The following is a 23,651-nucleotide window of genomic DNA, read 5'->3' as shown; positions in this document are numbered from 1 at the left end:
TTGTTAGGTTAACCCATTCCCGTAGACAACAAAGATATTTAGGATAAGACGCTACACAATGCTAAGTACTATTTTTAAGTGCAAGGACGTACAACATACAATAAGTGTGTAAGGGGGGGGGGGGGTGGCAAGGTCCAAGGGGCACTTCCTGTGTTTCCCCTATTCTCCTTCTTAGTTGTTCCTCTCCTCTTCTGTCTCTTTATCTACTCCCCTTTTCTCTTGTCGTTTTAGCTCAATCGCCCTCTGCCCTCCACTTCTCCTGGATGCCGGTTCCATTTGAATGTCGTTTTGTTTAACCCCCTTCCCTCCCTCTCCCCCTCTCCCTCCTGCTCCCTCTCTCCCTCTCTCTCTCCCAAACCCTGGGTGACTTCCAGGCAAGGGAAGGAAGCCTCTCCCTTTCCCCCGCGCCTCCTCCTCCTCCTCTTCATGTTGTTTGGACGTTAGAGCTACAACTGGGATCTCGTCGTGTTTTTACTACAGCGTCACTCATATACTTGAGGGAATAAAACGATAATAACCATCAGCCTCAGCGTTTCCAGCCTGCTCTAGTTAGACTATTGACACAAACTAGCTCTATAATTCTATAGATAGTGCTGTTGTTGAATGTAAAACAGTTAAGCAGACTTTCTTCTGTATGGCTTCTAAACTAGACAGGCTGTAAGTTGTCATTACTGGATAATTGCCTATTAATTATTGCTTCTTAATATATATATATTTTGTTTTTGAGCACACTGTTAGCAAATGTTGTGTTGTTGTGTTTAACGTTACATTACTCTTGTTTTTGTGTAAAACGCCATCCATTTCCATGGTGGTTTTATTTCCAATTCCGGGCTAACACGTTGAGAATGACTTCATCCACTAAGTGAGTCATGGGTTATAAAACGCACAAACTGTATGTGCTCAGAGGCACATAGTGAGCGCTCTTATTCTGGTACCCTCCCTTAACACAGGTAACACTTCTTGCATTGATGTCGAAACAGGATTATTTCTGTCTTAAATAACATTTGTAGGTTTACTCCTGAAAGCAGTGTGTTGTGTTGTGCGAGGCTTTAAGGAGTCCGAATAATTCCCATAAAGCCACAGGCTGTGGAAAATGTAAGGTGTTTATCAAGCCAGGGTATATGTTGTCGTTTGTACTTTATAACCAAACATAATAGAAAGAATAATAACGGCGGTATTGCGGATATAAAGTGTTTTTATTTCAGTTGCTCTGCTCTCCTCACGCTTCCAAATACGTAGTTATACGTGAGACAGAGACCATGTTGACGTTTGCATTGATGAGAGTGGTTTGACTCCCAGACTCCTGAGTCCTGAGACAAACGGCCTGCGGGTACGATACCCCATGTCCAGAGGCATAAGGGCTGTGAATCCTACAGTAGCCTATCACACATTTAGATTCCATTCAGATTCCTGAGACCACATTCTGGAATAAACAACGAACAACAGCAGAGTAAAGTGTGTACAATTATGTTGTTTTGATTCTTGAAAAAGATGTATGAACTGATTGCGATTACGTAAACACAAAAAAATAGATACTGATTTTAGGAAGTTGTGAATTGATTCAAAGTTGTAGAAGAAAAGAACCGCGGTCTTTACATGAATCCATAAATAGGCATCCTTGAACAAGAAGCCTTATCCCTCCCTGCCTGTTAATGACATGAATCTACATGACTACGCTTCCAGTAAATCTACATGTCAACACTTCCAGTGAATGTACATGTCTACACTTCCCTTAAATCTATATGTCTACACTTCCAGTAAATCTAGTCATCTACATGTCTACACTTCCAGTGAATGAACATGTCTATGTTAATGTAAAGATGGATGGATTAAGGGTGGATCTATAGAGGGATGGTTGGGTCAATGAAACGTGTTCATCATATGCCATTGCATGTGTGGGATTGACATGGTTAAATATATATTTTACAATCTGAAGGTAGTGATCAAAATGATAGTTTGTGGGTGTGTTTGTGTGTCTGGATGTGTGTCAAGTACATTTCTACGCCGTACGCTCTTGCCATAGCCTCTAAAACCTGCCCTTTTTATTACTCCACCTTCCTCCCTCCCAGTAACAGATCAGCTCATTGTGGCCCGAGTGGGTTCCTACTAATGGTTGGCGAGTTGAGGCTAATGGCGACAATAATTGCTGCTCCGGGCTTTATGTTTTTTTTTTTTCTCTTCTTCCCATCGTTTGGGGAACAAAAGGCACAGCTGAAGTGAACCTATTGTTTTGATTTGATTTTCAGAGCGGCAGGAAATGGAAGTACGTGCGTACATGCGATGTGCGTGTACGTGTACGTGCGTGTGTCGCTGGGGGTGTGTGTAAATGCCTGAGCGGTGTGGTTTTCATCCGTTCTCTGAGACGGCTGTACAGCTGACCTGTGTGTGGATGTTTCAATGTTTATTCAGTTACTGGTTCAGACTTTTATTTTCTGACTTTTATGTTTAATTTTTTTTTAATAAATATAAGCGAGGAACACATGTTTTTTTTCCTTTACTTTTTTTAAAGGTGTCTAGCTGTCTGCAAAAAATATAAATAATAACCATTTATATCATTGTGTACTACTTCCCGCCCTGTGTCTGCTGAATGGGCTGAGCTACTGCCTGAGCCTGGGCTACGGGGTGAACGGGTCGCAGGCCTGGAGCCGACATCCAGTGCTGCTCCCTCAGTTGGTTGATAACACACATTGACCTGATGCTGGTGTCTGCTCCACTGCAGCGGTCTGGCTGCTCAGCCTCCGTCAGGGGGACGTTTCTGAGTGCCGTTTGACCAATTAAAAGCAAATAAAATAAAAATAATCGACATCCAGTGTTTTCAGTTTCACTTCTGGTTTTGTGTTTCTCAAACTGAAAGATTAAAAAATGGAAAGATACGATTATCTGGAAGACCTAATAATGGAGCCCGACCGATATATATCCGTCGCTGATTTTATCGGCCGATATTGGCCTGGCAAAGATGTATCGTATCGGCGTGTGTGTTTGCGGATATGAACAATTTACAAATGGTGTCAGATATTTCATTTACAGACGAAATATCCACTTCATAAGCACATGATGTACAACTTTAAAGCACACTTTAAAGTTGTACATCATGGTCCATGTGAGAAGGTTAGTAGCTCCTCACCACACAGTTACATGTGGTCCTTTAGCTCAGGGTTTGAATGTTACGTTGATGTGGCCCCAAGCATTTCAGGAGGGTGAGCAGCAGATCTCGAGGACCTGCTCCACCCCCAAGACTACCACAATATATCTATCAAATAACACCCCATATATATATATATGTATATATATTTTGAATATCGGCCAATATATCGATATTGGTCATTCTTTACTCCCTAATATCAGCATCTGCATCGGCCCCTAAAGTCCAGTATCGCTCGGACTTTGCACTTCACTGGCTGAACTGTGTTTGTGTCGTGCTTTACACTCAGGCCTGTAACACATTCCATTAGTAAACAAACATCGTTTTTTAGAGCAACCAGGAATCTCAGCCCTCCTCAATACAAGTGTCTTCATAGCATCTATAAACACTCTCTCCCTCTCCCTCTCCTACATTTGTCTCTCCCAGCCTACCATCGTTCATTTATTCTGAGTACCAGTGCAAATGAGGGGTATTTAGGTTGGCTTAATTACTAACTAAAATTTGGCAGAAGGACTAATAACATACGTAGACACACGCAAACGCACACGTCTTTAACTCCTAGCCCCGGGAACTCCTAAACAAAGATAACATGCAAAGACAACACGGCCTCTCTCTCCCACGCACAACCGGAGCTGTCAGTGTTCCAGAGTGTCCCCAGAATCCCAACTTTCCAACAGGAAGGGGAGGAGTCAAGGAAGGACCATGATCTAGTCAAAACATACACACGCCCACGGGCACGCACGCACGCACGCACGCACGCACACACACACACATTCGGTCGCTTATTGCTTCTTACATTGACCTCCACACACAATTGTGTAAAGACGAATGCTTCGTTGCTTTGATTTGGTTTAAATGGATTTGATTTGTCGTAGTGTTATCATTAAAGTCCCTTAATCAGGGCCTATATTAAAAGGCGTAGCACAGGCTGTTGGCATGTTTTCCCCCATGAGACAAGTGGCGGTACTCACCATCGTGCCAATGCTACCATGGCTTTTGAGAGCGGTTGGTCATTTTTGCAGGGCATCAAATATTATGTACTTAATCAAATATTATGAAGTATTTTCTGAACGACTTCACTGTGAAAATGAAAGAGGTTAATCTCAGTCAGGCGGCTCGTATTGAGGCACCAGATGGTGGTAACACCAAACCCTTTTGGCTACCTTCTTCCAACATGTGTAATGTTTCTGAGGCTGATATTGAAAACTGCTGTTCAGTCCAGTGTTTGCCGCTCTCTATCCTGTTTCACAACAACTTTTATATTTTGCGTTGTCAGCTCAAAACGACAGGCCTGTGTGTGTGTGTGTGTGTGTGTGTGTGTGTGTGTGTGTGTGTGTGTGTGTGTGTGTGTGTGTGTGTGTGTGTGTGTGTGTGTGTGTGTGTGTGTGTGTGTGTGTGTGTGTGTGTGTGTGTGTGCGCGCGCGCGTGTGTGTTCCTCCACATGTTGATGTTTATCGTTATGTTTTCATCCAAGACCTCTCTTGACGTCTGGCGGTGTGTCTGCTGTATTTACTAGCGGACGGCCTGGAGAAGTCTACGCTGTCGCCGGCCAACTGCGATGTGGTCGTGAGCAACGCCAGTCCTACCCAGAATGCCTCTGGGTCGCGCCAGCAGCGCGGTAAGCTGTCGTCGATCGGAAAGCTCTTCAAGCCGTGGAAGTGGAGGAAAAAGAAGACCAGCGATAAGTTCCAGGACCTCACCAAAGGTTAGCGGGGGGGGGGGCAACATCTCAACAAAGACCACAGTAGAGAGGGAGCATGGACTTTGTTGAGTTTTGTGGATAGACGTGCTTTCATATTGGTCATTGTGGACCCCCTCCCTCTCCCTTCCCCCCAGCTAGTCATGAGGGAGGGAGGGGGGAGGGACGGGAGGGAGGATGAGGTGGGGGGTGTGGTGTCGGAGGAAGCATCTGTGGAGGAGAGGAATAATGTCTGTGAAAGGGGGCCAAAAAAAAGAAATGTGCCAGAAGGCGTAAGCGGGTGGCATGCGGATGATGATGATGATGATGATGATGATGAAAGTGGCCTCGATGAAGTCTTGAGAAAGTCCTAAATGCTCCGTTCAGCACAGCACTCCAATCAGCAGACGGTTCCGATGTGTCCCATTAATCCTGGTTAATACTCTTAATGCACCGCCTCACGAGGCTGATCAAAGGCTGGCAGCAGTGGGACTGCTTCTGGGACTGCTCTGCTCAAAGAGGAAAAACAGCCAGTAGGACTCTGTGTACATACACCACCGCGAGCACAGTGGACAATAATACAATACTAATATACTGTATGCCTAACCCCTGTTTCCCGCCCAGTGCTGGAAAGAAAGATCTCCACCCGACAGACCAGAGAGGAGCTGATCAAGAAGGGAGTTCTCATCGCAGACCAAGGTGAATCTCCTCACGGATTCCTCTTCACTCGTTGATGACCCCGCTTGAGCCCACTCTCTGGTTCTGGCTTTGGTTCTCTTTGTGTGTATTCTTCCAGGGGTCCACTGAACCAACACATAGTCCTAGTTGTCCTGACACAAACGACCTCAAAACGCAACAATACTCAAAATGTAGTTTGAGAAACACTAACCCTAATGCCTCAGGCGAGCGATGGAGAATCAGACACTCTGATTAATGAGCAGTGTAGCGTGATAGACAGCGGTTGGAATACGGAAATCACTGCCAGCCGTTACGTGGTTAAAACAATGCCAGAACTAACCGACTTTACACTTTCAAAGAAAGTAGTTCCTAGTGGCTAATGGTAACCAGCATGTTCTCCTGTAAAAGGGGAAGCTAACGCTAGTCATGTGTTCTTATCATTCATCAGGTCACCACAGAGTAGGAACAGCATAGCTCTCTTACGGTCAGCCAGTCTGCAGCGGGCAGGGCCGTCTCAGCCAGACGGGGACAGTGCTAGGAGGCCTGCTGAGCCAGTGGGGTCTGGCTGGCTCCTCCCCCGGGGCTTAGATAATGTAAAAAAAATGCGTTATTGGGCAGCTGTGGCCTACTGGTTAGGGCTTCGGCCTTTGAACCGAAGGGTTGCCGGTTCGATCCCCGACCCGGTAGGAAAAATGTGGGCGGGGGGGAAGTGGTTGAGCTACTGCTCTCCCATGCCCACGTCCACGGCTGAAGTGCCCTTGAGCAATAAGGCACCTAACACCTCCCTGCTCCCCGAGCGCCGCTGTAACTGTAGCGGCTCACTGCTCCGGGTTAGTGTGTGTGCTTCACCTCACTGTGTGTTCACTGTGTGTTTCACTAATTCACGGATGGGATAAACGCAGAGACCAAATTCCTTAGTATAGTAAGGAATATTGAGCATTGCCATCGTGTGAGTGTGAGTGTGTGAGAGAGGCAGTGAGCAACATACTTTACTGGCAGCCCGAAAATAGGAAGTGTGGGGCTTGAATGAGTTATGATGTGTGAAATGCTCAGATTTGGCTGTTTTCTTCTAGGATGAGGAGGAAGTGTTGAGGCATATTTATTTATTTATATACTATACTTATTCATCGTGTGTGTGTGTGTGTGTGTGTGTGTATGTTTACGCCCGCGGTCTCCATTTTAAATCAGGTGAAACGTTGAGCGTGAAACACTCAAAACACCTGCGAGTTGCGAGGTGTGAGTCGTTTTTTTTTTAAGCTACATTGTTTGACGTGGATGAGAAACATGTTTGGGCAGAAAACGTGTCGTACAGATTTCAAAAATATCAAACGTTTGGCATGGGCGGGTGTGAGAGCAAACACAACCTGACATGTAGAGAGCACGGCACAGGCTCCGAACACACACACCGCGAGTTACCCAACTGGATTGTGCTTCAGGGTTGTACCTCCGGAAAGCTTACTCAAGCCGTCAGGTTAGCCGGCTTTCTGTGAAAGGCCCAAGGAGGTCCGAGACGTGGCTGACATGTGTCACACTGCCTCCGGTGACACGCGTCACAGGGGCGTGCTTCTTTCATACCGCTGTGATTGACAAATCTTGAAGCCGGTGGGAGGATGTGGCGTGTTTTGGAGGTGGGTGTCGTTGAGTGAGGCGAGATGAATCCTGACGCAACACCGGGATTTCCCTGTTACACTTCCTGACTGATTCTTTGTTTCTGTTTCTCTGTGTTTAACCTCCGCTTGTGTTTATCCTATTCGGTCCCCCCCCCCCCCGTCGATTCTGTGTCTCGTAGTTATATGTCTCATTTTGTCCTTGATGTAACCCTTGTTATCGATTGGTTGAAATCCGTCTTTGGTTTGGATAAAGCTGCATGTGTAGAAAACAACACCGCAAACTATTGATCTGAAAGTGAGCTGAACGTTTGTGGTATTTCAAACAAAACATAATAGTGCTCATTTTTAAGACGACACAGAGACGATCAAAGTCGATAAAAACCCACCCTTTATTATACGACCAAATCCTCATGTAATTATTCACTGTCTGACTTGAATGACTGTATAATGTTTTTACTGTACATTTGAGTGCGTCATGCAGACCCTCCCACTCCCACGGTCCGCTCCTGTATTCATCCGTACGCCCTTCTGTCCTCCCAGAAGCGGACCCGACCGGCGGCGGGGTCCAGAACGGCCACGCCACGTCCGCCCCGGACGAGGTGCGCGTTGACATCGAGGCCCCGGCCGCGTCGCTGCCCGAGGACCAGCCCATTGGACCAGAGGCCCCTGAAGGCGGAGCAGGTGGGTTTTTGTTTTCGACCAATCGCCCTTCACTTATCATCTGAGCCTTTTTGTTCCGATAATCGCTTAACCCACTTAACCAAATCGGGGGGGCCTAGGAACGTCTCGGGGAGGGCTAAGGGATGTTTGTTTGTTTGCTTCACGCAGGAACAGCTTCCTATTGGACGCGCTGAGCTGGTGGTATGCCGCTGCTGGCGATAAGCTCGCTTTAGCGTCGCGTTATGGACTTGTACTGCAAGACGAGACGAAGGGCTATTGTGTACGAAAGCCTTTAAACGCTATCGGAACCTGGTGTTAGTGTGAGTGTTGTGGAAATGATCCAGAGGAATGGAGTGGGGCGTGTCGAGAAAACAATCTAGTTCTGAAGTGTTTCAAAGTTGTTGTTGTTTTTTTGTTATGTTTTGTTGCGTTTCTTTGATCCTGTCGTTCTGGGTGCGATTAGGGAGATTTACAGACCGGATTTTCAACCATATGAGTGAAGCTTTGCTGCACTTTCTCTGCTTTTCACCCGTGTCTCCATCTGGCCTGCTCCAGATGGCGAGGGCCAGGCGTCTCGGTCATAACGCAATACTGGAGTATGAGAACTATCAGGACGGATGTTAAACCCCCCGACGACTGCTTTTGTGGTTGGATCCAGTATAATAAGAAAGCAATAGACAGATATTATGGTGGTTATTATGCCTGTGCACAGTTCTGTGAACTGTGTTGTAGGGTGAGCTGCCATGGTGTAGCCGAGTTGTTATTGCCGAAAAGAGAAACATTGGTCTCAATAAAATAGCAACGTTGTCATGGAGACCGGGCACATACAGGGGCCATATGTAAGTTCCAGACAGTTTTAATGCCCCTAGAGATTGTTTAACATTTGCCATTATGTACTCAGGCAGTAAATGGTTAGGTAATACAAATCTACTTGAGTACTATAAATAATGATGAACTAGTACTAAAGTCAACAAACAAAGTGGACATCTCCTTTAAGGTTTGCATACACTAGCAATGTAAGTAAATACAGAAAATGCATACCAAGCTAGCAATGTCACTTTGTATACTCGCCTTATCAACAACAGCAAGATGTAAGACACAATAATCTGTCAAACAGTGCTGCTTTGAACTTGAGCACAGCAATAGCCACACATAACATGAAGATTAATTTACCAAAATACAATCCCTTCACCAAAATTAGAGAGAGACACATGTATCGTATAGTACAATTACAGTACAAGAATACTTTTTGAATTTAGTATTTCATTTTTAACTTCAAATCTGAAGTCAAAGCTGTAATTTTCTGGTAAGGTATTCCAACTACTATGACTACAATTCTCAACAGTGAGACTAGGGCCACCGCGGGGGACACAGAGATACTAACCTTATTCCTATCCTTTACCCCTATGACAAAAAGGGCCAACAGTGTGCAAAAATAGGACGGCAGTAAATGCCTTACTCGGCCCGGCCCTGTCAGAGTGTTGTTCTCTTCCCATCTGAACCCCGTTACCATCGACCCACGCCCATTAGAAGATCTATTTTCTCGCGTTGTTTGTATTTCCATCGATGAGCCACCTAGAGACGAAGGTTTCAAACGCGGACACGGCGCGGCCGGCTCGTGTTTGATTTGGCTCTGTGGTGTACGGATTGCGGAATAGCACGCGATTCCAAAGCGGGAGTGACGAGGGTCTGGAGTCCCCCAAAGACTCTTCTACATCACGCTAACATTGTCTGTTCCCCATATGGCTTATTCTAACACTCAAAGCTTTCCATCTTCTCTCCAGCGATGTCCGCACATCCCCCACATGCACCCCCCCCCCCCCCCAAAACTCACGGAACAAACTCTTGTCATTTCTTCCTCCTTCTCCTTCTCCTGCTGCTCAGAGAGGCGCAACACTAAAAGCCTTCCCGCGGGAAAAGTAGTGAAACCGCGAGAGGTTGCTCCTAGTAAAAAGCAGCCTAGTGCCGCCGCGCCCGCCACTACCAAAGCAGTGAGTGGCCCCGCGGGCCCGAGCCGGCACAGGGCTGGTGCCTCTGGCCTTAAAAGGTCGACCAACGTCGCGACCGGCAAGTCTGGACCGGCCACCGCAGCGAAGCCTAACCCTCGAAACGCTAACACTGTCCGCGGTCCGGGTAAGTAGGGACCCCCTTGGAGTTCAACCCCCCCCCCACCCCAGTTCCACCCTTGAGCCATCACCGAGCCCTCCTCTGGTCCCTCTGTCGGCCCGGCTCTGCCTTTCTGTCTGCCTGATTGCATGAACCTTCCTCGACGCTGTCAACACTTATCTGTTATTATCCCTGTTAAAAACACTTCCTCTATCTGCGCCGGAGGTTCCTTGTTCATTTGGTAATTTCCTGTTTTTTGTTGACGACGCTTGCGTAATCCAACGTTAATAGCAGCATGTATTAACGTGACACGCATGTTCAGCATCTGTGCATGAACAGGTGGCCGTTGTCCTTGGGCAGGGGTGTGCACGCCATGTCGTGGATGGGAGGTACTCTGGACGAATACACGCCCAGTTGTTGTTGACATGGTTTGTGGTTTATGGAGGGTAGTGAAACTGTGGACAGAGTGGGACGAGGGGAACTCGTCCTCAACGTTCCTCATCATGTCTTTCGGTCGGGGATTGCGCAAAACTTAATGGCCTGAATCACGGTCCGTGTGATATGGTGTGGTTTGGCCCGTAATCATAATGGCTCACAGTTGTGATTAGTCGAGTCACTGTTATGAGTGAAATGACCTTATAACGAGCAAAGAGGATGCATCTTAGTAACACCAGTGGGCCTACTAAAAGTCAACTGGATTGATCCGGCTTTAGTCCGAGAGTTGTCCAAACCGCAGCTTATTTAGTGCACGCTAAGTTTGCGGTAATTAATTCCTCATGTCCCGCGACAATGTAGAAGCAAGGCAGGAAATCCATACTTCATACTTCTAGAAGCCCATTCCAAGAAAACGCTCTGCCTCTCTTTCAGCCAAACCCTCCCACCCGAAGAAGACCGGAGGCGTTACCAAGACGACGCCCGCCCCGTCGTCCACGCCTCGCTCCCGGGCCGCCAAGGATGGGGGAGGAGGGGCAGGGACCCAAAGCGCCGGGGGGGCGGGGACCGCCAGGACCAACCAGCGGAAGAAGACCTCCACGCTACCCCCCAGGGCCTCCCCAGAGACTGCTCTCCTCCCCGGGGAGCTCCAGGGCGGCGCCGCCTCCTCCAAACCCTCCACCCTCCCGCGGGCGGAGCGGAGGCGGGGCGACGCGGACCCCGACTCCGACCAGGCCCCCCTAAAGACTAAAGGCAAAACCCCCAAAGCCGGCGCCGCCACCCCGGGGCCGCGGGCCGCGACGGGCGAGGGGACGGGCGCCGGCGCCGCGGAGCGCGCTAACGGGACCCCTCGCGTCAACTCGGCCACGGAGGAGACGGCGTTCACGGCGGGGCGGGACCCGGCGGGGTCCGCACAGGAAGAGGAAGCAGAGGGCGGGGCCGGAGGAGGAGGAGGAGGAGGAGGAGGAGGAGGGGGCGAGGCTGAGGGAGGAGAGGTGGAGCCCGCCGCGGCAGACTCTCCCGTGCAGAAGGGCCCGAGGTAAGGGGAGGGTCGGCGTGGATTCAGCTCAGGGTTTAAACTGTAAAGGGTTTCACTTGTTCTGCTCCTGGAGGATTCAGGGTGAGGCCAGAGGAACAGTAGGCGTACAAGTGAACCTAAGAAACTCAAACCATCCAGCAAGTGTGAATGTGCCTAAATCTTAAAACTCTTCATACAAAAGAAACGCATAAACTAATCTATCGAGTTAGGCACTCGATAGATTATGGTTCATGTGTTCCTGTGTTTGAAGAGTTTAAAGAAATGTGTAACGTATTATATTAAGTTATAATGCATTGCTTTCCTTCCTACAGCTCAGGTAGAAGGGTAGGAGCGGCAGTGCATGCATACACTTTCTGTTTCATACATTATTGTGATCATGAATAATCTGAAAGAGATATTTAGATTAGCAGACGGACAGCAGATCTAAGCTAAATTAAAACTTGAAGTAGTCAAAAGCTACGGCGAGTAGCAGATTGACCATCGAATTGTCTCTCAGCACCGTAATAAAAAACATTGGCCATAGTGCTAATGCTAATGCTAATGCTAATGCTAATGCTAATGCTAATGCCGACCCGTCCCCGACCGGCCCCCGCTGCAGGTCAGCGGCGTGCGACGAGCCGCAGGCCCTGAGCGTCAACGTGGAGAGCCCAGAGGTGACGGTCATCCCTGACAGGCCCGCCGACAGCCAGACCAGCGACTCGGACTCTGACGGACCAATCCTGTGGCTCGACGAGGAGGAGGAAGACGACGAGGACGACGAGTACACAAACAGTACGTCGTGGTTTTTTTTTTTTTTAAATGCATGCACGCGCTCTGCCTCGACATTTTAAAAAAACGCCGGTGATACAAACCACAGACATGGATCGATTATTTATCCGTCTTCCATCTAAAAACCCGCTACGTCTATTTAAATACTCACTAGCTAGCTGCAAATATGGGCTTGTTTTTAGAAAATAACTGTAAGGGATAAAGGCGTTAAGTAAGGGATAATGTATAGAACGTCGCCGGTCATTATCGCAAATAAGCCCCTTCAGGGCGAAGCAAAACACGTCCGCTTCGTGGCGGTGTCCGCTTCGTGGCGGTGTCCGCTTCGCCCTGTCGGGGCTTAATTCCCGATAATGACCGGCGACGTTCGAGACATCGTCCCGCTTATTACACGGCTACTTGCCAAAACGAAAAAATAACTTCACACGGTGTGTCTTTTTACAATTTATTTGTTACCAGCATTCGTAGTGTTGATCAGCAGAGGAATAGTCCTCCAAAGACGTTGGCGTCGCTTAGCAACCGAATCCGCTGGGGTTGATAAGTTACCGGACTACTTGCGGAGTGATACGAAAGATGTGAAAAAAATCCACTTTCCTTGACAGCGGTCATTATATGCTTAGCAACGGTCATTATTGAAAAAATAATTCACCACCGGAAGTCAGGAAGGCCCATGCAAGTGAAGGGAGCGTTCCACAGCATTGAGAAGAGCCGTGTATTAATTTATTTTCACGTCTGTCAGTCGTTCATAACTGCATAAATGCATTATGATGGTTCAAAGGGAGCAGGGCTATTCACAGTCAGTGCAGTCTTACTCCACACACTTCATGATCACAAGTTTAGCATGACAATCGATTAGTTCTAAATGTCCATGTGCTGCTACTGCGCACACACACACACACACACACACACACACACACACACACACACACACACACACACACACACACACACACACACACACACACACACACACACACACACACACACATTTAGCACGACAATCGTTTAGCACGAGTTTAGCATGACAAGCGATTATTAGGGACCGAGCCAAACATGGCAAGGACCCTATTGAAACCCTCGTGATTATTCTTCTTCTTCTTATTTTCCCTCATCTTCGACTGCATTTTTCCCCCCCTGCACATATTCGAAAACTCATTTTTATTTGGCACATTTTGCGGGACTGGTGAAAAATTTGATATTCTAGCCCTCAAATTCACATTCGCCCCTAGGTGGCGCTATACCAACTATGCCAAAATTTCAACGTTTGCACAAGCATAACTCGTCACCGGTTGGACCTAAACTCATGAAACTTTGCACACATATGCAAATCCTCATAATGAAGAAATTTGCAGATACTAACTTAGCACTTCCGGTAGCCAGATTTCCCGCCATTTTGAATTTAGTTAAAAACAGTAAATTCCCCAAGGATCCCAGGTTTTTCGACTTTGACATAAATCCTTTGGCACATATCATCTATGGCCCATTATCTTCAATCTGACATAAGGATTAGTCTGTAGGATAAATTTCAAAGTACCCATGAGCCATTGAGTTCAAAAAGCGGTGTGTTTTTCACCCCAAAAATAGTAAATTACACATATCTACATTAATTGTACTCCTATGGTGTTGGACCTCTCTACTAAAGTTGTTCAGAATCAAATTCTGAACAAGATTAATTCAACATTTTTTCAAATGGGGCGTGGCTTCGAAATGGGCGTGGCCTGTTACTAAAATAGCCACAGTTCATAGACGCAATGTTTGATTTGAGCGCGACCAACTCAATGGCCGTTAGGTACCAAAGTTCTAACTGCTCAATTAAAATTAAGTCGATTTAAAAAACAACATGGCCGCCAGAGGCTCAAAATCACTCTGCGGACACCGTAATAGTTATGAATATGAAATTCACAGGACACGTGTAAACTGATGCCGATAGCTCACATACCAAAATTCGTGTTTCTATTTTTTGTAGCGCCCCCTACAGGAACTTTAAAATGCAGCCCCTACGTCACATTTCACCAATATGTATGAAACTCAGTATTCACGTACAATGTGCCCATACCTACAGAAAAGCCTCTTGGACCCATGCTCCAAACTCCACAGGAAGTCGGCTATTTGCATTTCTAATTTTCACTTTTGGCGGCCATTTTGAATTTTTTTCACTTTTTTGCCTTGTATTTGAATGAACTCCTCCTAGGGAATTTATCGGATTTGCTTCAAAATTGGTCAGTACAGTCATGAAGTGGTGCTAAACCAAAATCGTGCTATTTGTGACTGTACGTTGAAGGGCGTGTCCGTGGCATGCTGTCAAAGTTGGCCATTTTTGAATTCCGTCGCGTTGTATTTGAACTAACTCCTCCTAGGGAATTTATCGGATCTGCTTCAAATTTGGTCAGTACAGTCATGAAGTGGTGCTGAACCAAAATCATGCTATTTGGGACTGTACGTTGAAGGGCGTGTCCGTGGCGTGATGTCAAAGTTGGCCATTTTGAATGGAATTTCACTTTTTCGCATTGTATTTGAACGAACTCCTCCTAGGGAATTTATCGCATCTGCTTCACAATTGGTCAGTACAGTCATGAAGTGGTGCTGAACCAAAATCGTGCTATTTGTGACTGTACGTTGAAGGGCGTGTCCGTGGCGTGCCGTCAAAGTTGGCCATTTTTGAAATCCGTCGCCTTGTATTAAACTAACTCCTCCTAGGGAATTTATCGGATCTGCTTCAAAATTGGTCAGTACAGTCATGAAGTGGTGCTGAAACAAAATCGTGCTATTTGTGACTGTACATTGAAGGGCATGGCCGTGGCGTGCTGTCAAAGTTGGCCATTTTGAATGGAATACTTTCACTTTTTCGCCTTGTATTTCAACTAACTCCTCCTAGGGAATTTATCGGATCATTGATGTAGGGTTAATAATGTTAGTTAAAGTTGTTACAACATGTAATTCAGTTAAATGTGGTCTTACATGTTAATGTCAAAACAATCAGTAGGACACCACAGGGCACCTCTGCTTCTACAGATTACATAAATTTGCGAATTTTTTTTAAAACTGCGCTTTTTTAAAACTGCGCGCAGTGATGAACGGGACCTCGTGCCGGCTTGCGGCCGCGTCACGTGCGGTCCTAACATGTGCACATCTTGCCAGCACACATGTTACGACGGCACGTGACGCGGCCGCAAGCCGGCGCGATTTTTTTTTAAAACTGCGCGCAGTGATGAACGGGACCTCGTAGTGGCGGCTGCAAGCCGGCGCGAGGTCCCGTTCATCACTGCGCGCAGTTTTAATTTATAAATGTCTTGCTAAAAAATGTCCTCATGTGCTGCTAATGCACACACACACACACACACACACACACACACACACACACACACACACACACATAAGAGGACATAGCATGGATCACAAAGTTGAAGGCGGTCTATTGCCTGATGAATGCATAGAGTGATTTCCAGTTCCAGTCGCGGTTCACGGGGCCCCATGCAGCCTGGGGGTTCATGTTTATGTGTATCTGTTTGTGTGTGTTTGATTGACAGGCTCCCTGGCCAGTAAGATCCGCCGGCGGGACACCCTCAACATCAAGCTGGGGAACCGCCCCACCAAGAGGGACCTGGAGGACAAAAACATCCTGCCGCGCAGCTCAGATGCCGAGAGGATGTCGCTGCGCCAGCAGATCGGCTCCAAACTAGTCAGGTACACACACTCACTCACACACTCACTCTCACTCTCACTCTGACTCTGACTCACACACTCTCTCACTCTCAGCGTGCTGTGGCCAGACGTGTACCTGTCTTCATCTACTAATTTAGACGCCAAATATGAAATATTGAGGCTAATACAAAACACAGTTGCTGCATAACTGCTTGATATTTACCCTTCAGCTGTGGTGACCAGACAGTGCATGCAAATGATTAGTATGCATCCGATTATTGGCCAATTATTGGAACAAAGATGGAGGTTAATATTGAATGGAGGCTAAGATAATGGCAATTAATCAATAGCATTAAGAGCAAATACAGTTTTTTGTAACAACGTTGTTGCTATTTTGTAATTCTAAAATGAATGTTTGCCACAGGCGCTTGAGTCAGAGGCCCAGTACAGAGGAGCTGGAGCAGAGGAACATCCTGAAACGTAAAGAAAGACACACACACACACGCACACGCACACGCACACACACGCGCCTACCATTACACATTGAGCACGATGCCTGACCCCTAATTATACGATGCCTCTTAATTATATTTATCTTAATTCATTCAAGTAACTCTGGAGAAAGGGTTAAGTGCCTGCTAAACGGTCAACAACAACAGGAATGGAACAGATTAGTATTGTTACGCTATTCTAAATGAATGACACAATGCAGGTAAAGAAGTCTCCTAATTAGTGTTTTATTCAGCTGTTTTTAACTAAACAAACAAAAACATACCGGTACACATTTTATTTAATGACAACTGAGTTCGACTGAGTTCTCTTAGGTTGTCGCGTTTGAGTCCTAGAGATGGCAAATATGTGACTCCATCCGTTCCTCCGGTCACAAAATGTTTTTGTCATTTCTATTCCTCACCCTTTACAAAGCTTTGGATGATCCAATAATCCAATAACTGGTTATTTCAGTCGGGCAAGTGCAGCGGACGCCTCGGTACGGTGTTTTATAAACGGCAGCGTCTGTGTCATACCTGGGCCCCTCCGGTATCCAGGCCCACGGCACTGTTTGGTGGAGATGGAACGGATATATTTCACCCACGGAGCAAGTGCAGACCCTTGTTATGTAACACACGCACACACATTCCTCTTATACATGTACTCTTGAATAGTCCTTTGAGTTTTGGGTCAGAGCCGCGAGGCGGAATCGTTCTCCTGATCCGACACACAAGCGCTTTCGCTATTGGCCAGGGATAGTTTGGCTCGAGGGAAAGTTGAACAAATTGAGGAGTCGTTAAGCCCCTTTCTTAAGCGGGGGCTAATGGAAGAGATGCGGCGGAGTGGAGATGAATGCAAGCGCTGTCTAGGTTTGCAGCGTTAAAAGAGAACGTTGTTATTCATGTATAGGCATCTTATTCTCAGACCTTTTTAATGTAGCCATAATAAAACACTGACGAGGAGACTTCTTGACCTGCATTGTTTCATTCAAAATATGAAAAGTAGAAGACATACAGACACATAAAAGCCACCATGTGTTAGAAGCCTATCGATGGCAGTAACTGTGCTGTTAATTTGGTTTAAACTATAAAAACATAGAAAGCCTCATCATGTAATGTAATGCCTCATCATTTTTAAGTGAACGTTTTCAAGGGGTGAACTACAGGAAGTACTCATGATGACAATCTCAAAGAAAACACATATCTTCTTGTCATGGGACTCATTTGTTTAGATGAACCAATTCTACAGCAGGATGCTGTAGTATTGCTGAGTCAGTTAGGTAGCAGTCAAGGGAAATCTTATACAAGCAAATAGATTTGCCTTTTAGTTTTAGTTTAGTAAGGACGATGGCACCTGCAACAGTGCATCTGTAAATACAGTGTTATTTTTAACTCCCAAATGTATATAGACTTTCTGAAAATACGCAGCACGAATATTATATTTGAAAAAATCGAAACATCAGTACACGCATGTTATGGGAAATGGAAGCGAGTTGTTTACATTAGAAACCCAGATGTCTTATTGGTCAGTCTCTGTGGGACGTATAAAGGTCAGTCTGGATCAGGTCAGGGTCTCACACACACACACACACACACACACACACACACACACACACACACACACACACACACACACACACACACACACACACACCCCTCTGTTTAAAAAACGCAAACAAGGAAGTATTTTGATTAGTCACACTCATTTTATGATAAGATCCCAACCATGAAAACAACCTGAATATTATTATATATATATATATATATATATATATATATATATATATATATATATATTTACATAATTACCATGAATTACGTTCAAAAATACATTATTATATTAGTATATACCAAATTTTGCAACTAATGTATATGCATAATGTATGTTTTTCTGAAGAAATTGCAGTAAATACAGATTGCTATTACTATGTTATTATTGTTATTAATGATTCATGACTTATCTCTGCAAGCAGAAAAGAACCTATCAGAGGAGCAGGAGGCAAAGCAGGAAATCAAAAGAAGACTCTCCAGAAAGGTAGGCCTACCACACAGTTAGACTCTCCAGAAAGGTAGGCCTACCACACAGTTAGACTCTCCAGAAAGGTAGGTCTACCACACAGTTAGACTCTCCAGAAAGGTAGGCCTACCACAGTTAGACTCTCCAGAAAGGTAGGCCTACTGCACATTTTAGACTCTCCAGAAAGGTAGGCCTACTGCACATTTTAGACTCCAGAAAGGTAGGCCTACCACACAGTTAGACTCTCCAGAAAGGTAGGCCTACTGCACATTTTAGACTCTCCAGAAAGGTAGGTCTACCGCACATTTTAGACTCCAGAAAGGTAGGCCTACCGCACATTTTAGACTCCAGAAAGGTAGGCCTACCGCACATTTTAGACTCCAGAAAGGTAGGCCTACTGCACATTTTAGACTCTCCAGAAAGGCAGGCCTACCACACATTTTAGACTCCAGAAAGGTAGGCCTACTGCACATTTTAGACTCCAGAAAGGTAGGCCTACCGCACATTTTTAACTCCATAAAGCTAGGCCTACTGCACATTTTTAACTCCATAAAGCTAGGCCTACCGCACATTTTTAACAGATCGGTCCGTCAACATCATGTTGGAGATTAGCTACGCTGGGCGTTCCTTTGCCGACCCATCCTGCTGTACCTGACTCGTGTTTCTCTCTCTCTGCGTTGTGTAGCTGAGCGTGAGGCCTACTGTGGCGGAGCTGGTGGAGAGACGGATCCTGTGCTTCAACGAGTACGTGGAGGTGACCGACGCCAAGGACTACGACCGGCGAGCCGACAAACCCTGGACCAGGCTCACGCCCGCTGATAAGGTACCCCACCCCCCCCCGCCTGAAGCACAAGAAAGCACCACAGTACCGTTAAAGTGGCAGAAGATAAGAGTCATAAGGCTGGAGAGCAGAAGAGAGCAGAAAAGAGCGAAAGAAGGTTTTGAATAAAACAAGCCGACGCCCCCCTCAAGATGGATTCCCCCATCTCATCGGGGTAGAGATGCCCCCGATTGGTCGGAAAGGCGCTAGGAACGGTCTAAAGCCTAAATGGGCTTATACAGAGGCAGGGGCAGTCCACTGGAAACTATAGATATTCTCACAGGGCATTTCACTCACTAATAGGTGACGGGCGGCTATGGTATTTATTTAAAATTACACTCAAATAGTAGCTCTTGAGTCATACCTTCAGCATCTTTAACGAGTGGCTCTGTTGTTGCATTGTATGGAGAGGGAGGCTAACAAAAGTCATTCTTACCAAGAATGCTTGGAACTCACTGAAGGATGCAAGAGCACAGTGAAAATAACAAAGAACACTCTGCTTGCAGTTCAGTCTCAAGGCTGAACCCAAAACAACAACATTAAGGCAAATGATTGCATATATTGCCGTGCATATGTATATATACACTACCGTTCAAAAGTTTGGGGTCACCCTGAGAATTTTATGTTTTCCATGAAAACTCACACTTTTATTCAACAGTTTACAGCTGTGTTAACATAATTGCACAATGGTTTGCTAATCTTCAATTAGCCTTTAACACGATTAGCTAAACAATGAACCATTAAAACACAGGAGTGATGGTGGCTGGAAATGGGCCTCTGTACACCTATGCAGATATTAGTCATTATAGTCATTTACCACATTATCAATGTCTAGACTATATTTCTGTTTAATTATAATTATAATAATTAATGTTATCTTCATTGAAAGAAACTGCTTATCTTTCAAAAATAAGGACATTTCTAAGTGACCCCAAACTTACAAACATATATATATATATATATATATATATATATATATATATATATATATATTGCATTATGTTTTATTTATTAACACTTAAAAATGCATAGTAGATGCACGCACAGCACAATTGCCTTTCACCAATACTACAAAACCAAAGTATTTTTGCTATTAATAATAGATGGCATGCAAAACCAATTGCAGTCTATTTGGAAATTGTGTAAGGATGAGAATTCTCCCCATGTATTATTTAACCATGCATGGCAACAAACAGTTGCATAAACAAACAAACACTGATCTTTTGTACCTGAGGCACGAAAACACCAACAAGAGGATTCATTCAAGACGATTCCTTCTTATATTTCAGTTTACATTTAAAGAAGGAAAACAAACAAAAGACAATGACCTCATAGAAATATGTCCCCCGTCTTTTGAGGACACAACACAGGGTGATGATTGGTCAGGGCTTGAAGGCCAGGGAACAGCATAATGTTCCAAACAGCTGTGGAACATTATGTTCGTCACGCATTCTGCCTCAAAGATACCCCCTGTTGGCCACTTTGGGAATCGCGCATGTAATCCCCTACGATTTTACTCAAATTAATGACTAGGACTGAGGGAAGTTAATATCACCCGATTCACTCAATAATATATATATATATTTATAAAGATTCCGTTTTTTAAAATTGTGTCTGTGTGCGTGTTTGCGTTGTTTTTCATGTGTGTGTGAAATTGATTGCGTTTGTGGTTTTCGTGTGTGTGTGTCTCTGTCTCTGCTCCTCAGGCTGCTATCCGGAAGGAGCTGAACGAGTTCAAGAGTCGTGAGATGGAGGTCCACGAGGAGAGCAAACATTTCACCAGGTGGGTCGCCTCATCCATGGCACTGATTGGTTCACCCGCTGGTTGTTGGTTCCGCACCAACAGAGAGAAAAACAGGACTTGAATTCAGTCCAACCAATTGACTCCTCTGCTATCGATCCTCCCTTAAGTGTAGCCCTGCTGTCTCCACTAACACAGAATTAAACCATTGAGCCCTGATTAAGTGAATGTCCCACTACACCAGTACTTAGAAGACAAAGACAACCAGATTTATTCATGTCTACGTTTCCCATATCTGTCTATCTAAAGCCTTCTATGGAGAGAGACCTCTATACACACACTAACCTGTCCTCCATTCCAGGTTCCATCGACCCTGACCACCCGCCCTGCCCTGTGTGGGTTCCTCCCAGCTGATGTCCCGGCCTCCGTCCCTCACTCCCATCTGCTTTTCATTGTTTTTCTGCGCATCTACGGTTAAAGAGAACATATATACCGATGGTGAATAAGGCCTGGATGTGCTGTGCGATCGAAACACAGCAACAGATTTACACATTTCCCTACGATGAGAGTTGGAGTCGGTAGAAGGGCGCAGTTTTATTTATTTGAGAGTTACATTTGGGTATTTTCTTTAATTTTTTTTACTCAAGGTGTTACGTTTTACTTTTGCCAAATTACCGTCAAAGCCTTGTACAACAGAGGATGAAGGAGAAGATGCAATGTATACGGTTGTGCTTTCACGTAGCTATCTTAAAAACACAGAGAAATCTATTGTAGCGTGTGTCGTAACAGCCCGGGCAGGACATGGGGTGGCTGATTGTCATGTGCTGCTGCCTCGTCTTATCTAAGTGGCCGAGAGGAGAAGAGACACTTTGTCTGTGCTCATAGGTGCCTGACTAAATTGAGTGTGGTCATGTGGTCGTCCCAATGAGGACGACCCGCTTCAAAAACATGCATCACCACTAGAGGGCGCAGTGTGTACACCAGAAAAGGCGAGGGCTGGGCAGAAAGAAGAGCAGTAGTAGTAGTAGTTGAGTAGCCTAATCATCACCAAAAATACATTATCACCAGACTTATACTTGTACTACAGCTAAAGCCATTAGTATACATAAATGATGGAGCTCGTGAAAATGTTGGGCATAAAATAGCTGACATAAAAAACGCGATGCTCGTCAGCCAACTTGTAATCACTTTTTTAATTTATTATTAAATCCTATCTTTGCAAAGTCCGCTGCCAAGGGCGCAACTCTAGTGCCGTTAGCCCGACAAATCGGGTCCAACATCCACTCATTAAAGTTTAGAGTGCCCACCAAGAGATTTCCTTTACCAATTTTAAATCTATTTGCCTTTTAATCCACAGTGATTTAAAGCTGTGTCAAACGGTGCGTTAAATGAACCCTCTGCCATCACGGAGTTAAGCTCCACACGGGTCTGTGGATCATAAATGTAAAATGACCCCTGGCAGGCGTCGTAAACGTGTGAACTGCATCCAAGGCAGTCCAACAGTCAAACAGTAGGCCTACTTCATGTTACGATGTTGAAAGAGTAAGATGCAGGACGAGGGAAGATGACCATGTCTGTCGTGAGTGCTGTAGCTCCTACGCTCCTCCATGTTTATACTGTCATTCCCCCCCATAAGTGACATTGTGCACACATTGCCTTAAATAGGTGTTAAATTGGGCAGTCAAAATGAGAACGCTAGTTTCAGTTAACACAGGCCAATATGGGGGGAAAACCTTGTAAGGATTTTGATTTTTCAAATAGAAAAGGGAGAGGTGAAAGGTCAGGCGTTGTGAAAGGTAAAGGAGTTGAATATGTAGGAGTATGAGGACAATAAGCTCCACTCTCCCCAGCCTTTTCTGCTTTCTGGTTAATACGTGTCCATAATATTAACATATTTAATCATGATCATTGATATGTGTTGTTTCCCCTATGTCTCCTATGTCTCCTATGTAAGAGCGGATTTTAGCTGAGCCGTATGGATGGGGTTGAGCTGTATTCTCTTCAGGTCTCTTTCAGATAGACACTCTATAGACATGTTCACTCTATACACTTATATAATCCCAGGGGGTTGTATCAACGTACAACAGCCGGGAAGAAGCACCAACAGTATTCAAATGCAAAACATGTTCATCATTTGATTATTTTGTACAGAATGTATATCAAGCATGTGCATACATGAGTAATGAAGTGTACTATAATTATAGCATATATTGTCGCTTTATGAATGCTATAAGATATGATTGCTTTTAATTGTTTTCATTTCCCAAATATGGTCTAGTGTGCAGCTCATTGGCTGTTCGGATCAGATCAGGGAGTTTTGCTGTATATGCATACATTGTAATGCCTTTGCCAAAACGTTACGTGGTCTAAACACGGGCCACGCCTGTAAATGGACATTCTACTGTTGTGTAGTGGACTGCCAGTTTACTGGACACCACCTCCACTCCATCGGACACCAATAAAGCCAAGTCTTCCTCTTGGCACGTCTTGGGGAAAAATGTTTTACCTTATTTTCCGTTCAGAATGATATGGCCTTCCAAACTGGTGAGGTCATGTTTTATGCATACATTAAAGAGTGAGCTGAAGTCTCCTCTGGGAAACTCTTATGGGGGCGGACATTTATGGATGTGCTGTTCCTGATGATTAGCGATACATCCTACTTCGCTGGCAGACTTACGAAGCATCTTCATTTAATCTCTCTCATTTGTGCCTTTGAACCTGTTCATGTAAAGGCCTACTATTATTATTACTACACTATATTGCAATTACAATACATTGCCTATGTGTCCCAAACTCCAACCCTTTGACTTTCCACCCAGGAAACATCAGTGTT

At 45.3% G+C, this 23,651-nt stretch overlaps 1 protein-coding gene across 1 annotated transcript in view; it reads left to right on the top strand.

Moving 5' to 3' along the window:
• phactr2 (phosphatase and actin regulator 2) overlaps window positions 1–23,651 on the top strand; it is a 25,900-nt gene extending 2,249 nt beyond the window's left edge. Inside the window, exons 2-12 of the mRNA XM_084470918.1 lie at window positions 4,659–4,847; window positions 5,445–5,519; window positions 7,649–7,789; window positions 10,742–11,345; window positions 11,944–12,116; window positions 15,638–15,794; window positions 16,177–16,232; window positions 18,214–18,275; window positions 18,943–19,080; window positions 20,784–20,860; window positions 21,180–23,651. Of these exons, the coding sequence (XP_084327044.1) occupies window positions 4,659–4,847; window positions 5,445–5,519; window positions 7,649–7,789; window positions 10,742–11,345; window positions 11,944–12,116; window positions 15,638–15,794; window positions 16,177–16,232; window positions 18,214–18,275; window positions 18,943–19,080; window positions 20,784–20,860; window positions 21,180–21,195 (1,688 nt within the window). The 3' untranslated portion in view covers window positions 21,196–23,651. The remainder of the gene's footprint in view (window positions 1–4,658; window positions 4,848–5,444; window positions 5,520–7,648; window positions 7,790–10,741; window positions 11,346–11,943; window positions 12,117–15,637; window positions 15,795–16,176; window positions 16,233–18,213; window positions 18,276–18,942; window positions 19,081–20,783; window positions 20,861–21,179) is intronic.

This window comes from Micromesistius poutassou, assembly GCF_964030765.1.
Source record: "Micromesistius poutassou genome assembly, chromosome: 7".
Taxonomy (NCBI): Eukaryota; Metazoa; Chordata; class Actinopteri; order Gadiformes; family Gadidae; genus Micromesistius; species Micromesistius poutassou.
Note: the sequence above shows the minus strand (reverse complement) of the source record. Positions and strands in the feature narration are given on the sequence as shown.